This window comes from Buteo buteo, chromosome 24 (genome assembly GCF_964188355.1).
Source record: "Buteo buteo chromosome 24, bButBut1.hap1.1, whole genome shotgun sequence".
NCBI classification, from domain to species: domain Eukaryota; kingdom Metazoa; phylum Chordata; class Aves; order Accipitriformes; family Accipitridae; genus Buteo; species Buteo buteo.
In genome coordinates this window covers 3,688,261-3,704,487 of record NC_134194.1, presented here as the reverse complement: position 1 = coordinate 3,704,487, position 16,227 = coordinate 3,688,261, and the positions used below count along the sequence as shown (strand labels likewise).

General features: G+C 52.6%; 2 protein-coding genes across 8 annotated transcripts in view; one reads left to right on the top strand and one right to left on the bottom strand.

Moving 5' to 3' along the window:
* The window catches only part of JADE2 (jade family PHD finger 2), an 84,846-nt gene extending 68,867 nt beyond the window's left edge, over positions 1-15,979 (bottom strand). For 2 of the 7 annotated variants that reach the window (XM_075056555.1, XM_075056560.1), the window contains exons 1-3: positions 15,524-15,979; positions 8,285-8,342; positions 5,196-5,281 (exon numbers count right to left, since the gene is read on the bottom strand). In XM_075056555.1, the coding sequence (XP_074912656.1) occupies positions 5,196-5,281; positions 8,285-8,342 (144 nt within the window). In that variant the 5' untranslated portion in view covers positions 15,524-15,979. The other 5 variants (XM_075056554.1, XM_075056557.1, XM_075056558.1 and 2 more) reach the window with 5 other exon arrangements.
* On the top strand, positions 13,925-15,395 carry LOC142044286 (uncharacterized). The gene is made up of 2 exons (XM_075056561.1): positions 13,925-14,311; positions 14,398-15,395. Exons 1-2 carry the CDS (start codon positions 14,069-14,071, stop codon positions 15,229-15,231), a joined length of 1,077 nt encoding a protein of 358 aa, XP_074912662.1. The 5' UTR covers positions 13,925-14,068; the 3' UTR covers positions 15,232-15,395.
* Positions 15,980-16,227: the final 248 nt, after the last annotated feature.

The following is a 16,227-nucleotide window of genomic DNA, read 5'->3' as shown; positions in this document are numbered from 1 at the left end:
TTCCGAAACGAGACGAGCAGCAATATTCAGTAGCGAGGCTCCGAAATGCAGCAATGCCTGGTGTGTATTTGTAAGCAGTGATATTATCTGCCTGTGGGGAAAAAAATACTTACTCTCGTGTTCATTTGGGAGCCAGCCTGCTATCTCTTTATCTAGTCTTGTTTCCTCTCAAAATGCTGAATGTTAAAGATTCAATGAACAACAGAATTTAAAATAGGAACAAGAAGCATTTTTGTCTGGCCCTTCTCAGCATTCAGAAGACAATGATATTAATCTGTTATCCCCACGCCGGCCTGGGAGAAGTGACAAAGCCACCGCAGTCAAACCTTTCAACAGAGACGGATTTTCTCCTCATCCAGCCCAGTAAAAGCATGTCCAGTCTTGCTTGGCCATATTTATAAAAGCCTTTCTTCAAGCATGGAGAGCGCAGGGACTAAATTCACATTGCACTGGGCCATTACATACCCATCGCAGGGAAAAAAAACAAGATCTAATGTACTAAGAATTACTTTTTAGAAGGGAAACAATGAGGATGTTTGTTAAAAAGGTTAAATCCTTGTAAAGAGATATAAAAAGAGATCTTTCAAAACACGGAAGTAGTATCTAAACAAGGCAAGCAGAAAATAATGTAAACTGTATAAATTTGTGGTTTCCCCTTCATCTTGAACCCTGCCTGCAGCTGCGGTCCCCTGGTCTCCAGAAGGTCTGGACCGAAGGAGAAGGGCGGTGAGGATGGCCGGTGAGAGGAGCAGCACCCGCAGAGGGGAGCCGAGACCGCGCGGGGCTCTTCGGCTTAGAAAAGGGACGGCCGGACGGGTGTCAGGCAGGTGGTTTGCACAAAAAAGCAGGGGTTTAGGGTTTTTTCTCCTACAATATATTCTAGCAGGGTAACTCATTGCAGGGTAGTGTTTCGGATCCCAAACAGTTCAGGAGCTGATGACTAACGCAGCGGCTAAGGCAGTGACTCAGAGGCAGCATCCGAGGGAGTCCCCAGGCCGCTGATGGCTGGGAGCTGGCGGATAGAACCGGCGACTATCATTACACACTTGCCTTGTTCTTCTATTCTCTCCTCAGACACTGACAACTGTTCCCTGTCAGAAACAGGAGAGAGGGCTGGATGACTGCAGCCTAACCGGCGAGGCTCGCGCTCGTATCCCCAGCAGCGCTATAGCTGGGGGCAGGATTGCACCAATACGCCACTAAAAGAAAGAGAAATCCGTACTTCAGGCACATCTTATTCCCCGCGGCAGATTCAGCATCCAAGACAGGGAGGACCCAAGCGAGCATCCCCCTCCCTCCATACCGACCAGCATCTCCCCGGCCGGCAGCACCCGGGGACGGGTACCGGCCACCCCGCTCCGTTTGAAGCCAGGTTCAGAGACACAACAAGCTCTAATGAGATTAATTAAAATGACCAGATTGGTAGACTGCTATCGCCGCGGATGCACGAAGCTGCTGGCAGCTGCCCACGTCCATCCTCTGCCTACAGGCAAAGGCAGGGCAGGGGAGCCGTGCCCATGCCCGGAGAACCATCGGCATCGCGCCGGGGCTCTGCCCCGAGGTCTCTTCTGCCCAGACGTGGGGCAGGGGAGGACAATCGTCCCCTCTGCAAGGGAGACAGCCCAGACGGAGGCCTGGTGCCTGGGACACGTCAGGCAAGAGCCCGGGCAGAGCCCCGTGACAGGCACAGATAAATATAATCGCCCTCCCTGGCAATGGCCCCCTTCGCGGATGTTTACAAACAGCTCAGTACTTTTCCATGTTAAGAAGCTTGTTTTTCCAGATGCCTTGTATAGGGTGGTTTTTAATGTGTATAGTTAATCCCTTCTCACAGAGTCTTTCATAACAAACATCACCCCCTGACCTGGCTAATAACTATGTAACACTAATGCTTTTAATTTTTTTATCTCCTGCTCGGGTTGTCAGGGGGAATGCGGACGGCAGCTCGCAGAGAATCGGGGACGTGACTTTGAGAGGGGCAGGAGAGCTCGGCGGTTCCCCACGCACACAAACCCCCCGCTCCCCCCAGCTCACCCTCCAGCATCGCCGCCCCTCGGGACGTGCCCGGACCCTCTGCTCCTGGACAGCAGCTCCGCTCTTGATGGAACTACAAGCCATGTGTCAACCCGGAGTTTGAGTTACTGTTTGAAAAGGCTTGTCCAGCCCCAAAAAGTCTGGGGCAGACTGCCCTGGGGGGGGTTCAACATCTGATAAGACGTTCATCGTGCTCTCCCAGTTACCCTCCTGTGGTTTCCATCCTCAACGGGGTAGCAAAGAAAAAGGTACTTCACTATTTCATGTGAAGTAGTTTGACAGTGGTGTGGTTTGTTTTACACTTCTCAGTACTTGCTCCAGCGGGACACAACGCCCATCCCAGTCTGCACCTGAAATCCTCCAGGGCTCCTATGACAAATCCCACGGGATCTGCCAAACTCCGCAGCGTTTCACAGATGACGGGCAGTGGATCCCACACACGGACCAGACGGGTTCACCGGTGCTCAGGGCAAGAGCAAAGTTGGGTCACTCGTGAAAAAGTTTGGAAGATGCTGTCATAGAGGAAATCCATAAACCGGCGCTCACCGGAGCGACCTCCAAACCATGACCAGACACCGCTACGGGTCTCGGATCAGCCGTGCGGGCAATCCTGTGTCCAACCCCAGGGACACACTCTCCTGACTCCTGGGTTTCAGCTGAATTCAAGCAGAGCTGATGCCAGCAGCCGCGGGGGAGATGCAGGGTAAGGGGAGTAAAGCTGAGATCTGGACCGCTCCCATCTGCTCACGTTCCCACCACGCTTTTGTAAAAAGATGGTTTGTCAGCTTGAGCATCCTGGCCAAACTCCAGCTTGAGTAATTACACATCGCCTCCCTGAATTCCCCCGGAGTTTCAGTTCAGATATGCCACCGGGGTCCACTTTCTGTCCCAACTGTTGCTAAGCTGGGCACTGTTAAGCTTTTGCTCCACTTTATTTGTTCCAGAGCTACATTTCACTGAGAACCATCCTCTGGACATAACAGAGCATGAAGCAGAGGGATGAGCCTGGCCTCTGCAAGCCCCACATCTGACGTCTCCCTGGGTGCCGTGGACTAAGATCTAGCTTTCACTCCAGCTGTTGTAGAGCAGCAAAACTTGGATCCGTGTCTGACCATCCTTCATCAAGTGCAGAAGCATTTTCACTTAGAGTCTTGGACTTATATCCAGTAACTTCATTAACAGCCAGGTAAACTCCTAGCTGGCTGATAAAGCCAATTCGTATTAAAGACAAAAGTGTGTCTGTACCAGTGATGCAGAAAGAGATCTCCCGACACAGGCTCTCTCGGAGGAGGGTTTTACAGGGTGGCACGTATGGCACTGTTGGCGACGCACGAGTCACATCCTGGTGCATCTAACCAGGTCTAACGCCAGGCATCTCTGCGGGACTCCTGAAGACACCTACACAGCTAATCTGATGCCTTTACGGACGCACTGGGCACAGGGATGGGCAGTTATTTCAGAGAGGGAGTAACGGTGTCCCAGGAGGAGGAGATGCCCCAAATGGTTCAATTTTTCAATGGGGGATTCAGCTCACAGAATACACCCCCTTGCCCATTTCAAGAGACAGATCTACAAGCAAAAAATGACATTACCAGCCCTAATGCACAACTTTCTGACAGCCTTGTCAGCAGCCAGTGACATCTGCACCCCTGGTCTTTGCTCACTGGAGTGTTTCCAATTACCTCAGCCGGTAATAACAGCTTTTCAGTCCCTCTCTTTACCCAAGGCACAAACAACTCGGACTTTTTAAGTTTCTGTCCACCGCCAACACGTTAGATATATCGATGTAAATCTGTCAGAGCGGTAAGAACTAAGTGCAGCTGTAATTCAGGCAGTGACCACAGGAAAACCTCAAAATCTCTACTCAGCTTGACGCAAAGGGGGGATGTTAAGAGAGGTTTGTGCTTACTGGGCCACAGCCTCAGGCGAGGCGTAACGTGGGGGCTTGGGAAGGAGTTTACAGCCTGCGAGCGAGCATTGGCCATGCCATTCACCTGCTTCTAAACCTAGCTCCGTTTGACTCCGGACCCCGGTCCAGAGGAAAGGGAATGTGAGAGCAATGTCCCTCTGGCTTCGCTCACGCTGCTCTCGAAATGAAGACGACCACCACTAAACCCTGCGGTTGCTACAACAGCAGCTCATGCCTGGTATAGTTTCCACGTCTGGTGGAAACGTATCCAAGGCACGTGAGGGAAAACGGGGCAGAGCATCGTACCTTCCAGCACGGTCCTCGGGAAACACCTCTCGTCCCACACCCTGCACCGCAGAGCGGGCAGGGGCGACCTGGGCAATGTCCCCCCCCGGGGTGGGCAGCGCTGCCCGTACCAGCTAGGAGCGATGGAAAACCCTGCAGCAAGGTCAGACACCGAGGGTCTCAGCTTAACGCCCTTGAGGCCAGCGACAGGAGGAAACCAACACAACGTAATCTGCAACTCAGCTGTGCTGTCTCTCATTTCACGGCTCTCCGTACCTCCCACTTATTCATGGGGAGAAGCCTCCATGCCAGCAAGCCACCCTCCCCTGGCATCAGCGCTATGATCCGTGCCATTAACAAAAGGGCATCCAGGCAGGCACCCAAAACAGGGGAACCTCAGCAGGTAGCCACCCCGATGCTGCAGGACCTCCCAATCCCACCAAACACAACCTCTCCCCGCTTCCATCAATAGGGATGGAGTGGGCACAAGGACCCCAATGGGATTGGGCACAAGGACCCCAATGGGACTGGGTACAAGGACCCCAACAGAGTGGGCACAAGGACTCCAATGGGATTGGGTACAAGGACCCCAATGGAGTGGGCACAAGGGCCCCAATGGGAGTGGGCACAAGGACCCCAATGGAGTGGGCACAAGGACTCCAATGGGATTGGGTACAAGGACTCCAGTGGGATTGGGTACAAGGACCCCAAAGGAGTGGGCACAAGGACCCCCCACCCTTCATCAGAGATGCCCACCGGGTACCTCCACCTGCTCCCTCCCCAGCAAAGCCGAGCACGAGGCTGAGGCTGGCTCTGCACCGTGGGCTCTGGCTTCTTGGAGGATTGCCCTGTCCTGGCACCCACTGGCCACGGCCAGCCGTGGGCACACTGGTGGCCACCACGTCTGGGCAAGCACGGCCCCGGGGGGAAAAGCTCTCCTTTGGCAAAAGCCTAAACGCCCGCCTACCTCAGAGGGCTTTTTCTCCTTCTGCCGTGACCAGGTGGATTTGGTATTCGGAATTTTGGAGCATCTGGAGGCGGACGTGGTGTGACCTGCAAAGAGGCAACAGAGACAGGTTACCTGGAAAAGAGACAGTTTTTTCCGTGTCTTTGTCACCAGCCCCACTGCTGCTACTACAGCCTCAACTAACACTTTGGGTCAACGCTAAGAGGCAGTAATTCCTTGACATGGCACTATTTTTGTGCACATCCCAGGGTACTTCGCCAAAATAGATGAACATCACTTTCCTGCTGCTATAGATGACACAGAGGCCTCTGAAATTTAAAAACACTGTTTTCAAATGCAGACATCAGAAATGAGAAACCCAAAGTCACAAGAAAGAACAGCTTCTAAGAGGGAACGAGCCAGGGCTCATTCCTGGAATCAGGAACCTACTGGGATGAGGAATTAAGGAGATAAGACTAAAAAATTTCTAACAAGGATGCCTAAAGACAAGCATCTGAACTGCTCGAGGACTTCAGACCCCCTGGTCAAAAATATTGACCAAGTTGGGTGAAACTCCTCTGCCCACGGCAGGACTAGTAATTTCCACGCCTGTGTGCAGTTCAGCATCTAGTGGGAACCACGCAACAGGACACATAGAGTGAATGCACTTTACACTTTTCAGTAGTAAGGCAGCATTTGCTTTGGGATTACTTTACTCTGGGAGTATTACGAATGGACTCTAATCATCCTGATTGGAGCAGTATCAGCATCACCACTACCACCTCGACAAGGCAAGGGAAGCTAAGACCTGAAATGTGCTGGGACCATTATGTTATTAATCTCTATTTCCAACCTGTATGTGTTACGATCACTTAAAAAAAAAAAAAAGCTGTATGTATTTGGTAATAATAAACAATAAACTAATTATTGGAATCTTTTTATAATAATGATATCAATTGGGTCTTCTGCGTAGCAGGACCCCTCCGGGTTCCAATATATAAAAATGCTCTTGTCAGGGTGCAACAAATTCACTATCGATAGGCCTATTTAACACTGATTTTATCCTTGGATGGCTGAATAGGAGGAAACACCACTGTGCACATAAGCAACTGCCAAACACGATGGAGCCACGCACGCAAGGACTTCAGGAGGGGCTCTGGCCAGGAGCTGAGCTGGCACAAGGGACCAGGGCTGTCCCTGGTGCAGGACTACCCCGCTGGGAAATGTGCCTCCCTCCGCCAGCTCAGGCCGTTGAGTCCCTCATGAGCCCAGATAAATCTCAGATGCCTGATTTTGCTTGCAGGGGAAGAGGCACTAGTTCACCTTGCACTCTTTTACTTGATAAAGCCCCTGTCTTATACTTCGTAAAATCAAGACCAGGTCTGATGGCATCAGTCGTTCCCGAAGGACAGCTGTTTTTCTGACTGCAGTGTCAGGCTAGGTGTCATTCAAGTGGGCTCCACGCAAATGCATTTTTTTTATCATTTCAGTACGTAACAGGACTGCGTAGGCAAAGCCCACAGCAGATGTCCCTACGCTGCAGCCGCTGGGAAATGCCGCTTTATTCGGCAAGCTGCTCGAAACATTGCAGCAGCAGATCCACAGTTTACACTGAGAGATCGAGTCACTACTTTCCACCTTGCCCCCTCTTCTCAAGGTACAATGTGGTGCTACAAGTGTGTAGACTTAGATAACATGCCACTACCATCCTTCCCTGGCAGAGGCATAAAAAAGAAGGTCATCACTTTGTTTACAATTATCCTGCAGGAGAGCATTTGTCAACAGCTTAGATATCACCTGCAGCATAAATATCCAAACCCAATAGAGATAAGGCCATGTTGTTTAATACCGTGATTAAAGATGCCTTACCCCCGAAAGGCAGGGAAGCCAGCTAGCGTGGCTCGGCTTGGTAAGCCTTTGAGCATCTGGGGATTAGGAGATGGGAAGTTTGGAGCACGGCTTCCAAAACAAACCCCTTTCTGAGATAGAGATGTTTTATTTTACGAGAAGCCAGCAGTGTTGACAGAGCCTGAAACGCTTTCCATAGGCACGGCTCAGCCCCCAGACCCCCCCAGGGCTCCAGCAGAACGGGGGTCCCCTCCAGCAGCCAAACAGCAGGTTCCCGTCGGCAGCAGTGGTGCAAACTCCGCTCACGCTGACAATTTTTTTGGCTAAAGCTGTGGGAACAGCAGCCAAACCCAGCAAGATCAGCCTTTCCATAACCCCCTGTAATCTCCCCATCATCCTGTTAGGAAAAGGCCCAGAAGTTTAGTGTCTTTAGCAAAGTCCCTTTCGTTCTCGGATATCCAGCAGCCAGATCCTGTAAAGTGTGGAGAGCAAATTCCCAGCACGGCCCAGATGAAATTACTGTGACATTCGTAAGAAACCAAGAGCAACTAGTAGGAAACTCCGGAGCCCAGACAAGGGATTAGACTAGTGCCTCGAGGGTACTGAACACTAAGGCACTGTGGTATGTCTGCAGTGGGTGAAACCCTGGAATAAGTGGGAGAGGAAAGCGCTCTATTTATAGCCAAAATTCAGCACACTTGCACATGTTTATTGTTGAGCACATGCTTCTGTGCTTTCCTCAATGAGGATGAAGTGAGGTAGATGTCGAAAAGCAAGCGTGGGCTTGCAAGCTTTGCTGGCTTGAGCCTTATCCCTTTTCCCACGTCACTCTTCAGCTCGCAAGAAGGGAACAAGGCGGCTCCGGTTTTACCCTGACTCCAGTAAAAACTTCCCTTTCCCCCAGTACAACTCAGTCAAGAGCTAACTAGTCTCAGGCTGCAGCTCACAGGAAAGGGCAACTTGTCTACAAAGGGTGTTTGCTTCGTTAGCAGATTTGCAATCAACAGCTCTCCCTCGCCCAGACTCCTCACACGAGGGAGACACTCTCATCAGTTAAGAGGAGCCACAGCCGGGCGTTTAAATTGGTATCAGCTTGTTGCTGCATTTCTGACAGACCCAGCCCCGCGCACAGTTCATTGTGCAGACACTTCCCAGTAAATGCAGTATCCTCCACTCTTTGCAAAGTAATTATTCAAGCGTTTTCCCTGCTGGAGGTGAATTGCTTAGTTATCTCGTTCAAAGCCTTGAATTAAAGGTCTTACTGTCAGTGGTGTCTGAGTTATCACTGCTGATCGAGTACTTGCGTCGTTTTTCTTCCATCTGTAACAAAAGAAATTGAACATTACACTTAATGCCTAGGAAACTCATCTCAGCACCAAATCACTGCTATCTCTGAACATCCGCACGCCGTGTCATCCCAGCTAGAGCCAGTACTTACCCTCAGGACAGACAACTAGCCAGGGGCTTAAAAAAAGGAAGAAAACAATCCTCACAGGGCTTTTGTAAAAAACTTTACGGGTATCGGTGTCTCTCCACCAGCTTTCCCCACTCCTAGGCGGTACAGCGAGTACACTTTCATCACTCAGCTTTGCATGGCGATTTGCCTATGCGGGGATTCGCTACCAACTGCCTCCCTCTCCCTCTGCAAGAGCATCGTCACCGGAGGATGCCCCACCACGGACCACGGCACTGCTGGACGGGACAAAAGACGTGAACCACCCGTCTGGGCTGCAAATTTGAGAGGCGCACAGACAGAAGAATGGAAACTGCGCGCACTCTCAGTATGTCTGCAGGGGGAAGTCCGAGCATCCCGGAGCTGAAGAGGACCCCCGTGTACAATGAGACCGGGGTTTTACCCTCTGACTCATCTTCCCACTCAGGCGGTATCTACTTCTTTTAAGACTTCTGGTATATCTGTCACACAGCCAGCATGCGCTAGCCAAGCCTGAAGCACGCTTCCCATCACCCAGGGCTGCTCTGCCTGCTTCGGCACAGCCGTGCAGCCCCCCGCCAGCACCGCAGCTCCCGGGGGGGCCAGCGAGCAGCTTCTGCCCAGCTGCTGTGACTTCTCCATCCTCTCGGAGACAAAACCACAGCAGTTGGGGACCACCGCACCGCTCAGGAGGACGGGAGAGCCGTTTCAAGCTTGGCTGCTGATTTGCTTTGTGACTTTGAACAAGCCCCAGAACCGCTTGAAATCTGCAGGTTCTCCTGAACTCACCCCTCAAGAACCAAGCACTCAGAGCTGAAAGTCAAGTACCTGTACCAGTAGGTGCTTTGAAGAAAGGGAGGAAGAAGGAAGAGAGAAGGAAAGAAGAGAGAAGGAAAGAAGAGAGAAGGAAAGAAGAGAGAAGGAAGGAAGAGAGAAGGAAGGAAGAGAGAAGGAAGGAAGAGGGAAGGAAGGAAGAGGGAAGGAAGGAAGAAGGAAGGAAGGAAGAAGGAAGGAAGGAAGAAGGAAGGAAGGAAGAAGGAAGGAAGGAAGAAGGAAGGAAGGAAGAAGGAAGGAAGGAAGAAGGAAGGAAGGAAGAAGGAAGGAAGGAAGAAGGAAGGAAGGAAGAAGGAAGGAAGGAAGAAGGAAGGAAGGAAGAAGGAAGGAAGGAAGAAGGAAAGAAGAAAGAAAGAAAGAAGAAAGAAAGAAGAAAGATATTTTAACTTTTGAAGACCCCAGTTTACCAATGTGGCTGATGGCCGATCAATGTGGCCCCCAATACAGGGCTTGGGGAGCTCTGGATGGAAAGGGCTACCCACAGACCAGACAACTATCCAACAGGCTGCGAGCTAAAATACACCCACAGAAAACAACATTAATGTCGTGGAAATCTTCCTAGTACTTTCTGAGATATTTTCTAAGAGTCCAATGTTGTTAACATGGCATACACACTACTGCTTCCGCAAACGATAAGTGGGAATGATAATAAAACACTGGTTATGTGTGGTTCGGTCGCAGCAGGTACTAGCAGCACACAGACTGGATAGCAGGCTAGAGCATGCCATTTCCCCCCAAACAACAGGAAAAGTTCCACATAAGCATATAAAACCCTTGCAATGCCTATATTTTACAATATATGTGCTATGTTTTATCACACCATTATAAGGGATAATACTACAAAGTATCGTAAACATTTTAACTATCAGTGTTGTGGTAAGGCATTGTCAGAACATGATTTAAAACATTCCTCGAGAATATGGCAATATCAATACTTTCCCCCAGTGATTCAAGGGGAAACACATGTTATTAAACCAGCCTCGTTCCAAGTAGCCATTAGATTTTGCTTGGGGAAAATGATATTGAAAATAGCTCTAACTGCAGTTTATTTACTTTTAGTGGAAATTCTACCTGAACCTTTTAAACTGGTTCCTACTGGTCTGAAGTGGCGAACAGGCTTTCGGAGCACAAAGCTGGAGCTATGCTTTTTATTGATTCTGGAGTTCCTAGTCACAGAGATTAAATAAGCCAAAGTCAACAGGGAAAAGAAACACCTGAGCTGAAGCAAAGGAACAGTACTGATAAGCAGTGGCATTTCCAGTGTTTCTCATCTTTGCCTTTACAGCAAGACAGTGTCGTTGACATCACTCTCCTTCCAAGGGAGGGAAAAAGATATATGATTAATGTGTAGCACAGATGTCAGGATGCTGGTACTGGTTTTGGCTCTAATATATATGTGAGAAGATGCACCGATCACCCCCTTAAGTGAACTTGGTCCCTGCACCCTGCTCCTGTCCTACACCTACCCACACAACACACTTTCAGGCCCTCACTATATAACAGCATGAATTTATATTCCCGTACAAAAGTGGTTCACATTGCAGGTAAAATAGTGGCCCTACTTCCGTAAATCATTTTGCGGCTGTTTGGCAGGATCCAAGACAGCATCCTCTGAACCAAATTGCATTAAATTGCTCTGAATGAAATTCTGGCTCTAGCCAAGTACAGACATCTCTGAACACAGCAGCACTCAAAGGCAACCACCGCCTGGGTAGGGGATGGCACGCAACAGCCCATAAGGTACCGTGCGCCTGAAGGGAGCGAAATTTGGGGCCAAAACCACAGGGCTCGACCAGCCCCTTTCAGAAAATGGTTAACTTCCAGGCAGTGCAAAGAAGATGCTGTTTTCTGAAGGACTCATCTTCTCGAGCAGCCAAACAGTAGTAAACCGCATGGTACTTAACAGAGGAATTTACTGTAGAAGAAGGGTAATTGGGCCATTTCCCCATCTGGAGCACAGGGTTATAAAGTCTGATGGTGGCTGGGGGAGGCTCCCGACACCCCTCCGGCACCCAGGGCGGGGGGGGGGGGACCCATTGCCCACATCCCTGGTACTCCCAGGGCCCCAGCTCCGGCCGCCAACGAACCTCGCTGGGAGCAAGCTCTCAGGAGCAATTCACTTGGTGTACTACTAAGCAATTTAAAGTCTCCACAAAACACTGCTCCAAAATTAATCTTTTGTTTACATTAGAAGCTAATTTCACCTTTAACTGACCCATTCCCCGCATGGCATCATTATTAAAGTCATAAACAAATACCAAAAAAATTTGTAATACTTTGAAAAGGTCGCTCTTAGGTCAAACTTGGCCCAAAATCTAGCTTTTACAGAGCCAGAAACCAAGAGAAAGGTTTCTATGTATGCTTGCTTAAAAAATTCAAACAGAAACAGATGTGGGTTTCTTTTATAAACAAATGAACATCCCCCTGAAGTGTCTGCAACTCAAATCCACAGGCATAGCCCTGCGCTAATGCCTGGAAACCCAAAAACGGAATTGCTTGCAAACTAACACATGTTTAGCATTGCCTTTGTTCAAGCTGAGAAAGGCGGATAAATGCTAAACCAAGGAAGATGATGGCCCTCCATCAGCCTAAACAAATGTAAATCACTAGAGCCTTGGACAAATTAGCAGCAGGATTGGCGGTAAAATTGAGATGATGGCCTCGGGCTGCCTGGTCCTGCCTCCCAGCAGGGGAGGGTTTGACGAGGACCTTTCGGAGATGCGATTTTGCCCAGTCCATGCAACCTGGGAGAAGCAAAGGCAGCAGGTACAGAGAGATGCAAGTGCCCAGACCCTGAGCTCCTGTCCCACCTGGGCACACTCCTGGCCGCCTGGGCCAGCCGCACGCTAAACCAAAACGCCTCCGCCAGCCTTCGAACAACTCCTCACCCTCTGCGGACCCCCTCCACGAGCCCCGCGCTCCGGGGAATCCGCTGACGTATCCCAGCTCCCTGCCAAACTCTTCCGGACGTCAAGTCCACGTGGGATTTTGGAGCTCCTGGTGGCATCGCAGCACCCTGCGCGGGGGCCGTTCGCGAGAACGAACCGTTCTGGACCGTGGCAAGCAAACTAGAGAAATTCGTAACGTGCCTGCGCTGGCTGCTGGCTTCCACAGGGAACAGGCACAGAAACCTGCGTTAAGTTGCAGCAAAAGAAAAAAAAAAAGTATTGGGTCATCACCTCTTCCCAGCGCTCACCCGCACGTTAAGGAATGCGCCGTGCTCGGTCCCCCTGCGCCGTCACCTCTGACGCCGTGACAGTTGAGCAACACCGGCTGAATTATGTGCTCTGTTTGTGAGCTGCAATGAGACTGCAGAAAAACCACTTCCCTGTTTGTTCTTCCAGCCCAGAAATAGGAACACAAACAGAAAATAGTGCCCCCAGCGGCACGCACACCGCTCCGGCCAGCCCGGACCCCCCCCTGCTCCCACAGACACCCCCCCCCAGGGTCCCTGAGCCCCTGTCCCATCCATCGCCTGCGCCCGGGTGGATGGAGGCGAGGGGCTGCTCTCCACGCTTTAACTATTTCTTTGCTCTGTCTAGGAACGCCAGCCAGTTGTTAGAAAGCATAAGAAGAAGGGTGGAGGGCTGGAAGGTCCCAGCCTTTACACCGTAGGAGGGTTGTCCTCGTCGGATTGCCTTTTCTCATTAACGATTTTGGAGCCAAGCGCTGCTATAGGAGGCTCTGAGAGAGCAGCAGCATCCCCCGACGCAGGCACAGCCCCAATTTCACAGTAACAGAAGAACAAACTTTTCGCCCAAAGGATGCGCGTCAGCCGTGCCAACAGACCGCCAGCAAATCTTGGTGCTCAGCCCTCGCACCTCGGGGGAAGCCGCGCTGCTCTGCTCTTAACCTCGCTGGTAACCCTGCAAAGTGGAAATCCAGAAAGGCACGATCCTGGTACCCAGGAACACTCATTTTCTGGGCAGCAGGAGCCTGTCCCTGCCAGCCGGGGCTCGCCTGCCCCTCCGCCTCCTCCACAGGTTGCTGTCAGCTCCAGCATCCTCAGCAAAAACTCAACTGCCCAGGTGAAGAGCGAGCCATTCCTCCTCTTCTCCACAGCAACTCTGCTGGCTGTCTTGGCTCCCTGGGGCAAAATTTAATCTCATTTCAATTTAAAACAAAACAAGCCCTCATTTACTTCCTGTGCGTTGCCTTTTTCCACATCTACAAGGGGTTGGGTTTTTTTGCTTTACTACTCACAACTGTGCTTGCCTCTTCTGACTTGTTACCCTCTAATTATCCGGTTTTTTTCTTCAGCAAGCCCAGACAGAGCACAAGTAATCAGAAAGGTTATTGCGGGCACTCGGGGCCACCCCTGCCTTCGGGCAGGAGGGAGAGGGCAGGGACACAGGGCACGGGCAGGGACACAGGGCACAGCTCCTCGCTCGCAGTCGGCTGCCCTGTCCTGCAGGTCTCTGAGCATCCGCAACTCGAGAGGAAAATCAACAGGAGCTATGGGCGCTCCAATCCTTGGACCAAGTACCCAGAGAAAGGCAAAGACCAGACCTTATTTGAAATACCTTCGCTTGAAGACCACCTACCCACCAACTTTCAGAACTTGGGGTCAAACGCTATCAGCAGCCCCCAATACTCCAAATGAATTGCGTCTCCCTGCCTACAGACCCAACGTGTACCCTCCCATCCTTTGCTCCAAGCCTTCATTTTTGGACATCAGCCTCAATTTTCCTAGGAAAAACAAATTTAACCTTTGATTTAACCTTTCCGCAAGCTATTTTTACTTCTATCTCAAGCTTATTTTAACCTCAGTAGCCAATAAATGCTTAAAGGTCAAACACCATTCCTAAGAGCCGGGCTCCTTACCCCGGGGAGAAGGGCTGAGATCACCGATCTCCCCCCCCCCCCCAAGCAAAATCCCCTCTTAAGAAATGTCCCAGCGGTAGGAGGCTCTAGGCTCAAACCCTCAAGTAAACAATTTTCACTGTGGGTGCTAAGAGAAGGAGCAGGGAATTTTCCCTGTGCATGCCATCCTTCCCACTCAAAAAGCGCTCAGGATGTACAGGTATGGAGGCAGCTATTTTATTTTATTTTTTTCCCCCTCCTTATTGCACCCGAGGTTGACAATTCAGCCCCTTCTCCCTTTTGCAGCTCTTCCCAACTTCCAGCTCGCTGCCTCCATCCCCAGAAGCGCAGCAGCCCCCCGGGGGAGGGAGTGGGGGGGTGGCAGGTAAGGTGCTCCCAGCCCCGCATCCCAAAAAAACCAAGCGCCTGCCCCGCTCCGTACCCGGGGAAGGGGCCGGAGCGGCCGCGGGGGCGGTGCGGGGTCCCGCTGCTCCCCCCCCCGGGAGGGAAGGAGCCACATTACCGGTTCGGATCCCGGGAGTAGGGGGGGGAACCCACCCCGCGGGACCCCCGGCAGGGCCACGGCGATGTTTTTCGAGCCCGGGGCGATGCAGGGTGGTAGGAGGTGGGGGTGTGGGGGGGTCAGTGGCCGCCTCCCGGGGACCCAGCGGTACGGGGGGGGGGGAGGCAGCGGGGAAAGCCCCGAGGCGCGGCGGCGGTGGGGAGGGGAGAAGAAAGAAAAAAAAAAAAAAAAAAAAGAGGGAAGAAGGAGGGAGGGAAAAGGGAAGGGAAGGAGGGCAGGCGGGAGCCGGCAGCCGCCACGCCCCCGGGCACCGCCATCCCGGCCCCGCGCAACGCTCCGCGCCCGCGGCCCCGCCGCTCCCCGGCCCCAAGAGCCGGCCCCGCGGCAGCGCTGCCCGGCCCGCGGAGCCCCGGAGCCGTGTCTGTGTGTCCGTCCTTCCTCCCTCCCTCCCCGGTCCGTCGCCCCCCCCCCCAAAAGCCCGGCCCGGTATCGCACATCGCCCCGAGGAGCCGCGGTGCGCGTCCCCCCCCCCCCCCCAACCAACCTCCATCCCTCCCTCCCCCGGGCGGGCAGGGCGCGCAGCAGCCTCTGCCGCAGTCATTAATTTGGAAAAATAAAAAAAAAAAAGGCGAAGCTGCGAGCCGAGCCTTTAAAAGTTCTTGTTTACATTCCCGCTGCCTCCCTCGTACACTTTAAAACAAGAGTGACCAACATGCGCAATCCACCCCTGGAAATGCTGCACATCCCCCGCCTCGCAGCCGGGGGGAGGGAAAGGAGGGGGGGGGGGAGGAAAGGAAAAAAAAAATAAATAAAATAAATAAATAGAAGCGAAGCAGGGGGAGCTGCAAAATAACCATCCGCTGCAAAATAAGCCCGCTGCCGACGCCAGCCCCGCCGAGCCCCCTTTACCTTTGCCAGGAGAGTGTCCTCCAAGAGTTGAGGCTGTCTCTCGGGTTACGGGCGGGGAGCGAGGCGGGGGGGGGGCGGGCGGGGGATGCTCCCGCAGTCCCCGGCCCGGGAGAGCCCCCTCGCCGGCTTCAATCCGGTGTCATTGCCGGGGCCGTGCCGGTCGGGCCCTCCTTAGGAGCGCCCGCCCGGTAACTCCATGGATGCGGCCCCCGTTGGTTTGTTTTTTTTTTTTTTTTTTCCCCCAACCGAGATGGCCGCTCCGCGGCGGCCGGGCGAACCCTCCCCGCCTGTTTCTCTTTCTTTTTTTTTTTTTTTTTTTTTTTTTTACCCCCGCACTTCCTCAGGCTCTCCTCGCCCCGCCGCCGCTCGGGCTCCGGCAGGGAGGCGGGGAAGCGACTTTCGGAGCGGGGACGGATAATGGTGGCTGCGCTTCTCCCCCCCCACACCCCCCCTTCCCCTCCCCACCACCCCCCCCCCCTTTACACACACACCCCCCCCCCACCACCACCACCCCGCCTCGGCCGCCCCCAAATCTTCAATTTCTTTCCCTCCTGCGGTTTTTTCCCTCCCCAGGCGCAGCGGCAGGGCCAGGTGCCACCAGCGCCGGTCCCATCCCGGGCCGTAACCGCCGGCCAGCCCGCCCGCCCCGTTTCGGTTTGGTTTGTTTTTTTTTTTTCACCCCCCCGCCGGCCACCGGGGCCCCA

Coding starts and splice junctions, on each gene's coding strand:
- LOC142044286 (XM_075056561.1), top strand. CDS start 14,069: ATGCTTAAAGGTCAAACACCATTCCTAAGAGCCGGGCTCCTTACCCCG. Junction 14,312..14,397: donor AAAGCGCTCAGGATGTACAG/GTATGGAGGCAG, acceptor TCCCTTTTGCAG/CTCTTCCCAACTTCCAGCTC.